The following is a 15,757-nucleotide window of genomic DNA, read 5'->3' as shown; positions in this document are numbered from 1 at the left end:
GGTATCTCTTAAGGCTGGTGATAACAAGATGCTAAGTTGTGTTGCTGTTTCAGGATGTTTCCTGCTGAAGTAAAAACTGGTGTTCATCAAAACCAGTTGACTAAAAAAAAGTTAATACCACTGGAAAGGAGCAAAACAATGCACATAGAAACTGCTCATACAACCACAGTGATGTCAGTTACTTTTGTGGAATCCAAAACAATATTTTGTAAAATGCCACAATCAAAATTCCACCCAACACAATGCAGCTCCACCAACAACAGGAGTGTGCATTCAAAACAATTTTCTCTGCTGTATCAGAGCTTCATGTAGGCATACAATTACTAAATATTATTAGCTCTAAAACTAAGCTCCACTCTGCACAGCACAGATAACAGCAATGTGTCAACACAAAAGAGCTGTGACACCATTATGAGTGCCAATTTCTGCAGTGCAGTTTAGAGCTACGAGCACAATGAAATCAGAAGAAATATGATACTGCTTCACTCCCACATACAAAATAGTGGATGTAGCAGCATTTAGCAATAATACAGCAACAAAACCTGTTCTTTAAATCCTTTCTCTGATCTTCTGTCTTGAGATAATTCATTCTCATCCTCAAATTCATCACTTACACATAGTTCGTTTCCATTTTTTGGTTAACATCCTTTCCAAATATTTGAGATACACACATATATATATATATATATGTATATTACTTTGTGTTGGTTTCTGTTGAGATGGACATGTTACTGAGAGGAGTATGAGCTCACATACTCACACAGACACACGTACATGTTGATAGAGAGCACAGAGGAAATAAAAAGAATCAAACTTACATGAAACTGAAATACAGTTACCAAGGAGAAATACCAAGTAGAGAGAGAGAGAGAGAACACTTTTTTTTTTAAATGCTTAGGTTTTACTTATCAGAGCACAATTAAACTAATCAGGTGTTACATTGTAACTAATCATTACAATGTGTCATCTTTTATTCAACAAAAATCAAGTCAAAATGCAGAAGCAGTGTGGGGAAAAAACTAGTGTATCAAAAAATATACACTTACAGCTTGTATTTGAATAGCAGCACCTGCTGCCTCTTATCCTCTTAGTAAGAAGCAGCAGGTGCTTCTAGTCAAATGCACTTGATTAATTGGTCATCACCAAGCGTGAGCACCTCTTTTAAAGCAGTTTGTTTGTCTGTAGTATTCAGGAGGAAAGACATCAACAATGATCTTAAAGAAGCAAAAATTGCTGCACATCAATCGGGGGAGAGTTAAAAGTTATTTTTCAAACAACTTGAGTCTATCATTCAACAATTAGAAAGATAACGAAATAACGAAATAAAATCGAGACAGTTGCCAATATTCCCAGGAGTGGAGCTGCTGACAAGTTCACTCCAAATGCAGACTACAATGATAAGCAAATTTAAAAAAACCCAACAAGGGCTACATCTCAGACCCAACAGGCCACAGTTAGCATGTTAAATGTTGAAGTTCATGACAGTACAGAAAGAAAAAGACTGAGATGGTATGACTTATTTAAAAGGGTTGCAGGATAAAGCTTCTTCTTCTCTCTGGAAAGAACAGGGAAGCATAGCTTAGGTTTGCAAAGATGCATCTGAAAAAATACTTCTAGAACAATGTCCTTTGAGCAGGCCAAAGTGGATGGAGACATCTGGTCATAATGGACAGCAGCATGTATTGTGAAAAACAAGCTCAACATATCAGTACATGCATTTCATAGTACAAGCACGGTGGTGAAGGGCTGATGACTTTGATGTTTTTTGGAGCGACAGAACTTGAGCCCCATACAATAATTAAGTACTCTATGAACTCCTCTGTATACCCAAATGTTCTTAAGTTGAGTGTGCGGTCATCTGTCAGACAGCTAAATCTTAGCCAAAGCTTGGTCATAAAAGAGAACAATGATCCTAAGCAGAAAAAAGAAAAGACTTAAGGTTTTATAATGGTCCAGACCTCAACCTGACTGTAATGCTGTGTTGGAACAATAAAAAAGCCAGGCATAAACATGTATCAAAAAACCTCAAGGAACTGAAGCAAGGTTGTAGAAAGGAGTGAGTCAATATTGTCCACAACAATGTGAGATTGATAATATCATACAGGATATAACTACTGAAAACTATTTTCTGATGAACTTGGTTCTACAAGTTAATGAAACATGCGGTGTACTTAGTCTCTCCACACTCTGCCTCGATCTTGTGCGGTCAAAGAGGGTTTACCGTTTTCTCCATTACTGCATTTGTGATTAAAAAGAGATTGTTGTGCTTATCTTTCTTTCTTATATGATAAATGAAACACTCCAAACTAAGAAACAAGGTTTAATACACAGCTATTGGTGGTTCTGATTTAAATGACAGTGGTGTCTCCATGGCAACATACAGAATGTAAAGAAACTGTAAAAAAAAACATCTGAATGACTCATTCCCTCCAAGGTGAGCAGTGAATTGAGCTTTCAGACACCTATGAATCAAGACTATTTCACATCATCACAGAAACTGAGAGATGAGTTGCATTCCAGACTGTTAGCAGAAGGTGGTGTATTTACAATAATGCAACATTTTTGCTCCATTTAGCAGAAACTCTACTCTTACTGACAGCAAGTGCTATGGTCATTAGATTTCCAAAATGTTTGATTCTGATTCCATGGAAATGTGACATCTTCACAGCCTTTGGATAAAAGAAAAAGTGCTGTGACACGCATAGCTTACACGCTAGCAATGATTTTTAAAATCTGTGAAAGGCAGTGATTTGCGTTGTGGGATTGTTTGGGTAGAGTTAAACATAAAAAGCATCTTGAATCTTGAAGAAATAATTAGTTATGACAACAATCGCTATGACATTACTACTTAAGAATCAGGATCTGTTGATGACAACTTGAAGCTGAAGGCCCTGCAAAAAAAAGGATGATTTTTGTCAAGAAGATCTCCATATTTCACAGATGATAAAAACCATCTGTACACAGGAACTATTTCAGAGCTGGTGTTGTGGTGGTTTGGTATCTCCATGTTAACAAACTCAAGCAATTAAAAAAAATATTAGATTCTGATTTTTAAACTGTCCAGTTCTGATTGAGGCATAAAAGCTGACATCAGTTCTTTTTGTCCAGGGGAACCCCATCCTCTCCAAATCAGGGACAAGAGCGAAGACAGAAACACAAACGAAGTTGTCTCTAACGTGAAGTAACCAGATATTTTTTCTTAAGAAAGGACAAACCCAACATCACCACAACAAAAGACTGTGGTATAGTCGGCTGTGAGTTGTGATTGAAAGTTCTGTAAAAAGTCACAAAGAGGGTTTGAGTTAAGATCATTTCGATTTTTGGGGGAAATAATAGTGCATTTTTCCAAAAGTGGACTGTTTATTTGTGGCTTTCAAAAAAAATTGGATAGAGTGGATTCTCTCAGAATTCTCTATTACATGCCTGTCTTAAACACTTAAAAAGACAAACCATTTCAAAATCTGTAAAAGCGGCTCCTGGAAATGGCAAAAGGAAACAGTTTTGGGTGAAATAAGAAAACATTTGCTTTTAGATAGAAAGATAGGAGAAGGAGATAAAGCAGACAGAGTTCCGTGGTGTCCTGAAAAGTAAGAGTAAACCTGTGGAATGAAACATTTATGCTTTAAGAGTGAAGAATTCAACCATTCAGTTAGCAAAAAATACAAAGAAACAAAGTGCCACAAGTCAGTCTTCATACAAAAACCCAATTATTTAACTTTATTAACATCAACGTTTTTTTTTTTTTTCAACAACAGGTTCTTTTTAAATTCCAGATCTTTATCAACAGATAGAAAACAGACTGTGTGTACAACAGATTGAACCCCTACAGCACTAAGCATTCACAAGGTAAAAATGAACATTTTAGTTTTTTGCCAGCGTTTTAAGTCCCCCCGTCCCTTCCTCCCACTGTCACAACGCTTAGGCCTCTCTCAGATCAGACGCTCCCCATCTGTGGTTCGTGTGAGAGAAGATGTGTGCTTGCTGAGCGAATAGTTCATTTTAATGGATAGGGTGGTGAAAGGGGGGGTTTGTGCTGTTTTTCCTCATTCAGACAGAACACCAGCTGTTGAAGTTACTATGGTAGTACAGTAGATACAACGATGTTTCCATTAATACACACTCTAGGACAGCAGGCTCTCTGCAGTGTCTCTAGGTAGATCAGCAGAATTAATCCTTTTTAATAATATATTTTTGAAGCTGTGTATATATCTATGTGTAATCATACATATATATAATCAGTCATAATTATATATATATTTATAGGTCTATTTCTGTATAAAATAATATCAGGATTCAGTCCGAAGGGCTGAGTCTCTGTCCCTCTGGTAGGAATGGTTGATTCTGTACAGGTACCGGCGTTGATGGCTCTTCTCCACTGCCCATATGAACAACTTCCACGTCTTTCCGGTCCGCGTAGTCATTCCACTCCAGCAAACCGATTAGGCGAATGGCAAGCAGGGAGATGGGAGGGACTCAAAGAGCATCTTTATTCAGAGATCGGGAGTTTATTTTCTGTCATCTACCCTTTAGGTGTACAAGTCTGTTTTCTTCAGATTAAGTTCTCCGCTGTGGAGCATGAAGGCCTCAATGCCATAGGCTTCTGAATAGAAAACATAAAGGAACTAAACAAAACAAAGCAACGAGAAAAAAAAAACAAATAATGTGCTTCTCATTTCTATTTATCTCTGATTTTGTTTAGATACTTGTTAGGTAATTCACTTGTGTTTTAGCTAGCTACCCCATTAGCAGAGGGACAACAATAGCAAGTCTGTGCTCTGAAATCAATATTCTGAAAGGTGATTCCCCTTCAAAACTTGGTAACGGCAAGTGAAAAGGCAATTCGAGTTATTGAACTGAATATGACCAGAGACCACTTTTATGACACATAAAATGAATAAAAAAAATATATCATATGACAAAAGAAATCTGACAGCAGCTCACGGAACAGTGGTCCTCCTGTATTAGTACCTAGGAACATGTTAAAAATACATGTCCTCTCCGCTAAAAGTACCCTAAAAATGATTATGAAAATAATGCATGCCCGAAGATGAGCAGTGTAGGACAGAAGAAATGTCTGATATTAAAATGATTATTAAAAGAAACGTAAAAAGTACTAAATAATAACATTTGACAAAATGAATCATAATATCGACAATAAAATTAACAGAAAAAAGAAAACAGAGAATCCTCTCTTAGTGCTACCAGTAGCCTTTGACAATCAGGAAGGTTTGGCTTCGACAGAGCAGAGAGGCGAGCTGCCGGTCTGCGCTGTCGGATCTGTACAAGAGTTGTCATGTTTGTCATAGTCATTGTAATGTTTCTGGTATCATCTTTAAAGCAAAATCTCAGGTGGTTGGTTAACTCGGCGTATGTCTCTGTGATTGGTTAAAACCCTAAACGGGTTTGCAAGCTCGTCCCTTTCTTCACCCCTCCGGTAGCTGCAAGGGGGTCAGGTTTTAGGGGTCAAGTGAGTGGATGGTGGCTGACATGGGACACTTGGCACACTCCTGAGAGGTCTGACCGAGGATCCTGCTCGCTGGGAGTGGTTACGTTGCATAGTGGTCAAAGCTCCCCAGGTACTCCAGTGCTGCCCTGTAGCACAGCTGGTACTGGTCCTAAAGACAAGAGGAAGGCAGTGAGAAAGTCTTCATCCCCTCTAATTCCCCTCTGACTTATCTAATACTTTGCTATTGCTATGTGCCGCTCTGACCAGTATTGTAGAGGAATTAAATTACCAGAAGCATGTGTCCAAGTGACTCTACTTGATTACTTAGAAGTAGCTTAAGTACTTAGACGCACTGCTAAAAGTTATGGCAGTTTTTTATTTGACAAAAATCTGAAAAGCTGCGATGGCGCAAGATGAGTTTGTTGCGGCATTACTGATGCACCTCTAAAACTACTATGACAGAGGGATTTTTTCAAGCTCTTTGTTTTTGTGGAGCCCTCCTTACAAGGACACTTAAGGTAACATGAAGCTGAAATCACAAGTGTAAATCATAACGACTCTCAAGCGGCATCTTGTCTCGGTGAGATGTGAAGTGTGAACAACAGCCTCATCATTATGTCCTTACCTCGGTCTGCACCATGGCAGGCCGCTGGGTGCGGAGCGTCTTCACTGTCTGGAAGAGGTCGACCACACCTTCATACCTCATCCTCTCCAGCACGATGCTGAGGGTGATGAAGACTCCAGTCCTGCCTACCCCGGCACTGTAAAAAACACACACAAACACTCATTATCACGTCTATCGCAAGATAAAATCTCACTGATGAAGAAGGGAGTGTCTGGAAAGTTCACTTTTGTTCATCATGATGTTATTACTTTTTGTTTACTGAATTCTTGAGGTGAGACACCAGAGATAAAATAATAACACTTCGCAATAAAGGACAAAATTCTAAGAAGAGGAGGAGCACATTAATACAAATAAAGAATCTTAAAGAATTCTAAGTAGAAGAATATACTGTAGATGATGATGGATATACAAGAGATCAGTTTGGGAGATTCTATATCGATGAACTATTAGGTGACCATTAATGACTTAACAAAACTTAAGAGCAAGTTCAGTTTGAAAGGTCTGCTCCCTCATGTTCATTTTTGGTCTATTGTCTTCATCTTGTCCATTTTCCCACGCTGTCATAAGAAGTCTGGCCTCTTTTTCTCTGCTCATCACCTCTCATCTCGTCCAGTAATCTCTCTTCATGCTTTCTCTGAGCCAAAAAATCTCACAGTCCCTATTCAGTAAAGTTCATTGTAAATCTGCTTTTTCAGACTGCTGTTCTTCCTTCTCATTTCCTCTTCTTCTTGTTTTTTCCACCATCTCCACCACCACTGGCATCTTGACTCCGGTTCTGTCCCCACAGTATCTCTTCCCTTCATGCAGGACCCTTGCTCACATGATATTGTTCATCATCTGAGCCTAACTGCCAAAAGTTCTATATTTTACATGTCTGCATGTTGTCATAACATTTTTGCTCCAAATGATCTTGAGGGGGTTGTTCCTCTCACCTCTTATTTGCATCCTGGAAACTACAGCGCTAAAAATGTGGTGTCCATTACTCTAAAAGCATTACTACTAAAAACATTTTCCCAATTTCTCAATTTTGGGCTATGTTGCTCTCATATCATGCTCTCTTTGAGACCAGCAGGTTACAAATTATGTTTCTTTTATCACCTCTTTTTTGTCTATGGTCAATTTATGTAAATCAGGGCATTAGTTTAATCCTTTAATCTATCATTTGCGCATTTAAACAGGACTTAAAAGATTTCAGAGCATATCTAAAGCAAAAGAGAACTGTCTTACAATACTTGATAATACTTTATTTTCAAGTTAAAATAAAGTATTATTCTTTACCTGCAGTGTACAGTGATTGGTCCATCTTGTCCAAACTGCTCCTTAGTTTTGTGCACTTGTCCAATGAAATCAATGAAGCCTTCTCCAGTTTTTGGCACGCCTTGTTCAGGCCAGTCAGTGAACTGGAACTGGCGGATTGTTCTGGATTGCCCATCCTGAGGGACAGCAGAAAAAGGATTTTCAGAACATTTAAGAAACCAACTCTATCATCTGATAACGCTGCTGTAATCTGTGGGTTCCGCTCCACAGATTTTTTTCCATGCTGTTCAATTCTTACTCAACCAAAACCACGACAGCGGAGGCTCTGAAGTTCGGGTCTGTAAGTGCAAATGACCTTGTTGCTTGTCTGATAATCTAATTTCCAAATGGGATGTGATATAAAAAAAGCTGACAACCAGGATGGGAGACAAAACCAGCGCCGCTGCAGCACAAATACTTGACAAGAATGCAAAAATTTAACAGGACTCTGGTGTTAGAGGGTATAAATCAAATTTGTGAGCAAACTCGGGGTGCATTTCTAAATATATCAGTGCACACTTAGTCAATCATCTGTTTGACCTTTCTTCATGTGGTCTAATAGAGTTAGGCTGCCCTGTGTGTGCACAGGAGCCTTAAACCATGTTCACAAAGCAAAAACATACATTTAACAGATTCAGACCCCAAAACTGCAGAGAAGAACAAACCCACAGAGACACACGCATATTTAAAAGAAAGAGTGGATGTGGGATTAGAGTGTTGCTGTGGTGTGAGCCTTCAGATGACAGTAAAGTATATTTTTAGCTCATTGAAACTACTGCATCACAGGGAGTTCCAGTACAGGCTTCAGGGGCTGAAGGCTATGCTTTTTATGTATTTTCACAGCAATACTGAAACATACATCCACAGGCACACAAACACACACAATCTACAGAGCGAGCGTACTGTTTCTAAATCTGGGTAAACATGTTTGATGGTGCATTCACTAGATGTCAGCTTGTCAGGGAAAATAACACGGGACGTGTTCTGATCACCTCTACCTTGAAATCACAGTCGTAATAATTCTTAACACTTGGCGAGACTGTCAGTATTTGTATGGAAACCTAAAATTAAGGTGGATTTGGGTTTGTTTAATTGTATTTGTGTTAATTTCAGTCAATCCTCATCATCTAGACTCACACGCAGTCATTTTCGAGGGCACAGAAAACACAAGCAGAAGGGCAATATCCTCAGATTTTCACACTATGGGCGAACCAACATACCCTGGCGTCTGTGACTTTGAACTCTCTGAGGATGTACTGAGGCATGTTGTACTCAGCCATTGGATCCACCACAAAGTACTGGTACCTGGCTGAACGCTCTGCTGGCCAGTACTGATGGCACTTCTCCTGCAAAAGAAAAGGGAGGCAGTCTTTTTCAGCAGAATCTATTTCCAAACACATTCAGGGAAAAGAAATGACTTTCACATAATGAGTACCTGTGGTACGAGTGGAGAATTGTTTTTAGTGTGGGTTACTGAACGTTATTAATCATTCTGAGTCATCAGAGTGTCTCTGCTTACAAAAGAGAATCCCAACAGACTAATCTGTGGTTTTGAAATATTATATGTTTCATCTTATGTGACAAAATATTTACATAGTTTGTTGTTTTTACATAGTGTGCTCTTAAGTACGGCGATGATGTGCATGAGGGTCTTTTTTCCCCATCAGCTCTGCTAATGGCTGACACAGTCATAAAGCTCTACACTGGATCAGAGCGATCAGTATCACCAAAAACTGCGTAACCGAGGAAGATGTTATGGTAGGAAAATTAGTTAGGATTTTTTTTTCATCAAAGGAGAATTGGCCTCTTTCTGAATGTCAGATGCAGCTTTTATTACCACTCTCATATCGGTTACTTAAATATGAGGCCGGAGCCAACAGCCAACTCATTTTTGCTTTGCATCAAAACTGAAAATTATCCCATCCAAGGAGACAAAAATCAAAGATGGTTTTAACATGGTAGAGAGGCTCCAGCTGGAATGATAAGAGAATCACTAGAAGAGAATCCAATTGTTTGTCAGATGTTTCTTCACATCTATCGTTTTTATCCAAAGATGAGCTGTCTGTCTCCTGTAGCTGTGGCTTTGAAAATATATCACAGCTTTCCTCCCACATTTGGTAAACACGCTCAAAAACATAAATCAAAACTTTGCAGAATCTCAAAACCTTAAAAGTGGTGGAGGAATAAAGACTTAAGAACATGTGACCACAACAGATCCCATTTGAAATATGATGTAATGCACTCATGCAGTATGAGAATTATCAGTATGCTTGGAATGCAGCATTGAACCCAGGTGCATTCTAGCCACAGTGATAAGGGGCTTTCAACTGGGGTCATTGTTCAGGTTTGGAATGAATTAACATTTGAGCAGCGTGGTGCAGCAGCTTAGCTGGACCAAGCCAGCATATAAAGATTATTATCATCCCCTGAAATGGTCCAAAGACCTTACAGGTGCCCAATCTTTTGTGTTCAGTATGTGTTTGTGTATTACCCGGCCCATCTCTCGTAGCTTGGTCAGCATGACAACAATGGTGGAGTTGTGCTCCCACAGCATCCTCCAGAAGTCCTCGGTGGTCTCAGCCAGGGGGCCCTGTGTGGCCAGGTAAGCTTTCTGCTGTCTGAAAATAAAAACGAACGCAGGAGGCAGACATTTAACCTTATATGTAGTTAAAATAAGCTTTATGGTGCTTCTATAATGGGTATTAATGTCAAAGTAATAACTATAGTACACAGAATTTTTAGAAAATGCTGCTATTTTAATGCACACTCAAAACTTGTTGTTTTACAACAGCATGTGAGGGCCATCACTGACTGCAGGACAAGAAAAAATAACAAATCCCTGAGCTGGTGTGGAGGGGTTAGTATTCCAAGAAAACAGGTGTTACACATGCTGACATTCTCTGTTATTTAATTCATGTGAAAAAAATAACAGTTCTTATTTTTTTGGCAAGAAACTACTGTTTCAGTCTGCAATGTTGAATCAAATTTCATCGTATCACATTAGTATTGTGCCAGCAGTGACCTCATCAAATTATTCTTTGGGATCATATACAGCAGTAAAGAGATGCTCTGGATGTTTGTCCAGATTGACAGAAATATCACTGTATAAGAACCTCAGCTTTTCAAGGTCTTTGGTGGGATTTCTGGGAATACTCTACATTGACTTCTTTTCCTTTTTTTTTTCCAATAAATTTCCATCTTTAATTTCTTATTAGAACCTTCTTAATGTAAGATTAAAGTCGTTTCCTTGACTTTATGATATGTTGTGAATTTAAGACTAGTTCTCTGATTGGTTAAGTGGATGTGAGCGTATTGATGTAAGCAGACATGAAAATGTTCTGAGCTTACATATCTGATGAAGGTCTGACAGACCGAAAAGTTCAGCTTATGATTTTAACATTTTTTCTTTTGACATTGTCCTTGTATTCCTCAGAAAAAAAAAGTTAAGACGTTTACTTATATATTATTAAAGCATAAAAAGATATATCACTCAACGGATGAACCAGTGTTGTCTTCACATAAAAGAACCCAAGATTGTGTCTCGAGACTTATGCACAGTTCATAAACTGAAACATACAGTAACCTGCTCTAAAGTAAGGGTAATAAAACCCCTTAAAAACCATCTTGCCCTAAAGCAGACAGGTGGGTTTGTTGAGTCATGCTGCTTTTGTACTCTTTGTATATACTGAAAGTATGACATTGACAAGACCTTTTCTGTACATTTCATGTCCAAAGTAAATAATTAATCAACTATCTTAATCCTTGGGCAATTCAAGCTTATATGGATCTAATCTGTCTTTCTCCTTCCTCTCTGTAACACAATACAGAATTGGAGAGGGAGAGCAGTTGATATGCTCACGAAACTAGCGATGAGCTCATCCACTGACGTGCCAGAGCGGTGCTGGTGTCCTACGTGACTTTGGCTGCACTGAGCAGTTCTTTTATCAAACAGCAGGTGGTAGCAGCGCGCTGTCTGACAAAGAGGAAGCTGAGTAACACAACACACAAATGCATGCATAATTGCACAAAGACACACACTCACATGTTTGCAGCACATGTTAACTTGCATCTAGGTGTATGCATTTATATGAGCAACAGTTTTGCGAGCACAGTACATTCTGAAATGCTGCTGCTCACACTCACACATCCGGTCACACACTGAGCTATGACTGAACAACTAATGAAGGTACTGCAGGCAAGGCACTAATGTGGAACCGGGAGATTAGAATATGCTCAGGGCCTCGCTCGTACGAATACAGAAACAACAGATTGGTGGAGAGGAAAGGAGAGGAGAAGACATATGAGGAGAGGGAGGCAAGAGAATAAGGAATCAAATTAAGAGGATGAGAATGGGAAAAGAAAAAAGCCAGCTATAGAGCAGAGATCTACAAAGCACAGAGAGGATGTGGAGAGGAGATGAAAAGAGTGAGCACTGCTCTTTCCAGCTGGCCATCAGAGTGCAACACAAAACTCAGCGCTGAGATTGAGAGGAGAAGAAAGGATGGAAATGCAGGAAAAGGGAAGTTAATAGCAGATGGGAAGAAGACGGATGGCGGGGAAAAGAAATGCAGAGGATGAATGCTAAATTTCAAATTGATAGGGTGGACTCCTCTAACCAAATAAAATGTTTCCTTGCCAAAATAAAAACAATTCAAACCATATCACACAATACTGACTTCTCTGCACGCAGTGTCCCAATGAGCACGCTGCCAAACAGCACAAAGCACTCTCTGCCTCATCCCACATGACTGCAGTGCTTCAGGACATGGTGTTTCATTTCACCCTCATTACAACGTTAAAACTCCAGCCTGCATCAGAGCATAGCCAAGGCTCGCGCCCCTCATAGCGTAGTTGGAATCAATGGTTCGACTCTCATTAGCTTAGCATATTATTGGCTTTTCTTGAAGGAGCTGGGGTGAAGGGCACTTGAGGCCCCTGTTTAGTTTTTATTTATGCCTGTGTTTTAAAAGCAGCTTAATTACACAGTGCTGCTGGTGCACACAACAGGTCCCCACCCAAATGTCGGTCTCTGCTATGATGTTTGGATGAAAAATATGGATGGTGAGTGAGAAGAAAAGATGGGAGGAGAAAGGGTTAGTGGGAGAAGAGCAAAGGAGACAGAATGAGGAGGGAAGAGGAGGTGAAACAAGAAGTAGCAGGAAGAAAAAAGAGAGAAAGTGAACAAGTAGGAGCGGAGAAAAAAAGCACGAGCGGGGGTGGGGTTAAGAAAACACTCTTCATTACAATTCTCTCTTGCTGCAATTATGCTATTTACACGGCAACAATGGAGAGTAAGCCTCTGTGGAGCACCTTCTCATTAACAACAGGATGCAGGAAGGGGGAGTTGGGAGTGGAGGTGTCGTCTCTGTCACAGACCAATACCGAGCAGAACCCCATATGGACTAAATGGCATTTCACGCTCACTAAATCCATCCCTCCACTTAAACCACAGAAGAGTCAGCTCTGTCTGTCACTCCCCACACTTATAAAGATATAAAACAGAGAGCTGCCTTTTCATCTTCTTCCCTCTAGGAAGCAATTTGGACTCACAGAGCACACAGGGACATGCAGTTGCTTCAGTATAAAGGCAGCAGTGGCTCAGTGAACGAAAGCCACATTGACAGATCCGGGAGTAATTCTTGCAACTGGATACTGCCCACTGCGGCCTCATCTTCAATCCCCTCCCATCCAGTTTTATCTAGTCCACTGTGAATACCTATTGCATTTTTCACTCTGGTGACAATCTTTGATGCCAGAGAACACTGTTTCATTCAGTGAAGTCAGGAACGCATCAGGAGAGTGGTGCAGTTTGGGTTGTGAAGCTGCATAGTGCTGAAAACTCTTGTGTTTAGAGGCAGAGTCAAACTGGTTAAAAGGTTAACATACAATTTATCAAAGTCACTGTATTTAATATTTGGTTGCAAGTCCTCCTCAGTCAATGTCTGCCTGAAGTATATGACTCATCAGCAGAAACTGTTCTTGTGATCCTCCACCAGGCCTAAACAGCATCAATTGTTAATCTACTGTTACCACAAAATGGTTGTGGACACACAGCAATCATAAAGGGGAAGGCTGGTGTTCTGTGTACTTTGTTAATGACCAGACAGCCAGAAAGCAATGAAATATTCATAATAACAAATACTGCCTCTGTAGCCACAGCCTGATTTTTTTTTGTGTCCTATAGGTTCACTAAAAAGGCTCAAACTGTACCCATACCTAAGGCTAATTGCAACACATCTGAAGAAAGTACTGAACCGTAGGATATACTGGGCTTTGAATTACAATTTGAAACATTTGAAATTTGCACAACACTGTATGTCTTTTCAAATACGGCACACACTTGTCCAGTACCTGGTATACATGCGTAGACATGCACTCAAACATGGTTATACCCACAGTGACTGAAAAAAATCACCCATTTTCCAGCTGTTTAATGCACTGGGGTTTTCAGTCTTTTCTTGTTTTTTTTTTTAAAAAGAAAAACACAGAGTAACGCCACACTCAGCTCTTTATCTTCAAAGTCCTTCAGAATCTTAAAAAATGAAGCCGTTTGCTGACCTGTAGCCGTCAATGCAGCTGGCGTTGATGTAGTCGGAGCCCTCGACACCACGGATGGGCTGCAGGCAGACACGAGTCGACTCAAAAGGCATGATGTTGACCAGCCGGTTCTTGAATTTGTTGCAGGGCAAGTTGGCGCTGATGAACCGTGACGTGTGGGCTTTAGAGTTGGCCAGTCTCTGTTTATTAGAATGTGGAGAGAAGCCAGACAGAGATAAATAAACACAAGTGGCCTGAAGTAAGCAGCAAGGGAGCCTGAAACACTTCCCTGACAAGTCTTGTTGTTAGGGAAGTGTTGTCCTGTCGTGACGAATATGAAGTTCAAACCAGAAAAGGGTCCATATTGTAGAAATCTACTGATGAGTTGAACTAAGTGCAGACAAGTTTTTCCCATTACGTCCCAGAGCTTGCATGGAGGACTGTGGGCGTCACAAGCTCAGTGCTGGCAGTGGGCAAAGCACAGATGGACAGCACAGGAGTGTGTATGGACAGGAATGGTACTGCAGAAGAATTTGTGTGTGTGTTGTGGCCAGACTGTGTGGCAATAGAGACTCTGGTCTGCACGCACGCCACAATCATTCTCTCAGTCTTTCATTCTTCGTTGTTGGCAGGAGTGTAGATGCTATTATCACTTCAAACAGAATGGATCATGGTTATAAGAGGGCCTAATGGCAGAGCCGCGCTGGGAGGAAAGTGTGCAATAACAGCACAGTTGATGGCTATTTACAAAAAGGGTGTGTGCACATGTGACGGCGACCTTGAAAACAAGCTGTGTATGTCAGTCATTTTGTAATTGTCAATGTGTAGGTGTGTTTGTGTGAGTTTGTTCTGGGCCATTTGTCCCTGAAACGTGTGTGTCTGTATGTGCTGATGCTGCTGCGCACGGTGCTGTGATGTCTCAGCACCAATGTCACTGAGAGAAACTCCTGTGCATCAGCTGATTTGTTGAATTAATTATTTATGACACTGACATGTGTCAGTCTGGACGGAGTCTGCAGCTGCTATCTGTTGTACAACTCAAATCTGTTTTCATCAGAATAATGGGAAGCATAAGTAAAAATGATGCAAAGCAATAAGTAGCATTCGAGTTTGCTTCAGTCACCTTGAACTCCAGTTCCATAGCGGTGACTGTCTCGCCAGACGGGGGCTGGGTGAGTTTCTGGATGTGGGCGTAAAGGTTGCGCGCTGGCACCTCGGTGTTGCCACAGGTGGCGGCCTCCAGTAGGGCTTCATGGATGAAGATGTACTGGTCCTCGGTCTGAACCATGTAGTTTCTCTGGGCGCGCATGCATGTCACATGGCCATAGATGTCCACAGACTTCTCGTGCTTCATGCGCTCCAACATGGCATCGATCACAATGAAGCAGCCAGTCCTGCCCACGCCCGCACTGATGGAAAGAGCGAGGAAAGAAAATAGTTACACTTCACTTTTTGAGAAAATATAAATTTCAGTGTGGTTAAAGACCTACTGAGATCAATAACTGAAACAGTGTTGTGACGTAAATTTTTCAACTACAATATGTTCTCTTGGCAGCTGAAAACTGAATATTAAATGTCAATCAATCGGTTACTGTTTTAAAATTGAACATTTCAAACTTGGCCCTTCCTTTCTTTCACTAAAGAGAAATTCTGTATTCGATGTACCTTTGAAATTGAGGTCAAAATTTGGAAATCTTGTCATTTTTGACATCAACATCGGAAAATCCAAAAAAGCTTTTGTGTTCACTGTGTAAGATATTTACTCGGGAAAGCTTACTGGAGTTACCAACAAGGATTTGGCTTTTTTGTAGTGTTTTCTGATTTTTCCTAGTGGGAGATCAGAAATTCAGAGG

The 15,757-nt window shown here is 40.3% G+C and overlaps 1 protein-coding gene across 11 annotated transcripts in view; it reads right to left on the bottom strand.

Annotated features, from left to right (window-relative positions):
* Positions 1-3,690: 3,690 nt before the first annotated feature.
* Positions 3,691-15,757, bottom strand: part of LOC140268457 (receptor-type tyrosine-protein phosphatase F) — a 169,753-nt gene continuing 157,686 nt past the window's right edge. For all 11 annotated transcript variants that reach the window (XM_072363323.1, XM_072363322.1, XM_072363326.1 and 8 more), the window contains 7 exons: positions 15,028-15,313; positions 13,926-14,104; positions 9,859-9,985; positions 8,588-8,713; positions 7,350-7,504; positions 6,072-6,207; positions 3,691-5,615 (listed from right to left, as the gene is read on the bottom strand). In XM_072363323.1, the coding sequence (XP_072219424.1) occupies positions 5,547-5,615; positions 6,072-6,207; positions 7,350-7,504; positions 8,588-8,713; positions 9,859-9,985; positions 13,926-14,104; positions 15,028-15,313 (1,078 nt within the window). In that variant the 3' untranslated portion in view covers positions 3,691-5,546. The remainder of the gene's footprint in view (positions 5,616-6,071; positions 6,208-7,349; positions 7,505-8,587; positions 8,714-9,858; positions 9,986-13,925; positions 14,105-15,027; positions 15,314-15,757) is intronic.

Source organism: Leuresthes tenuis, unplaced genomic scaffold (assembly GCF_036924035.1).
Source record: "Leuresthes tenuis unplaced genomic scaffold, fLeuTen1.0.hap1 SCAF_14, whole genome shotgun sequence".
Classification (NCBI taxonomy): domain Eukaryota; kingdom Metazoa; phylum Chordata; class Actinopteri; order Atheriniformes; family Atherinopsidae; genus Leuresthes; species Leuresthes tenuis.
Note: the sequence above shows the minus strand (reverse complement) of the source record. Positions and strands in the feature narration are given on the sequence as shown.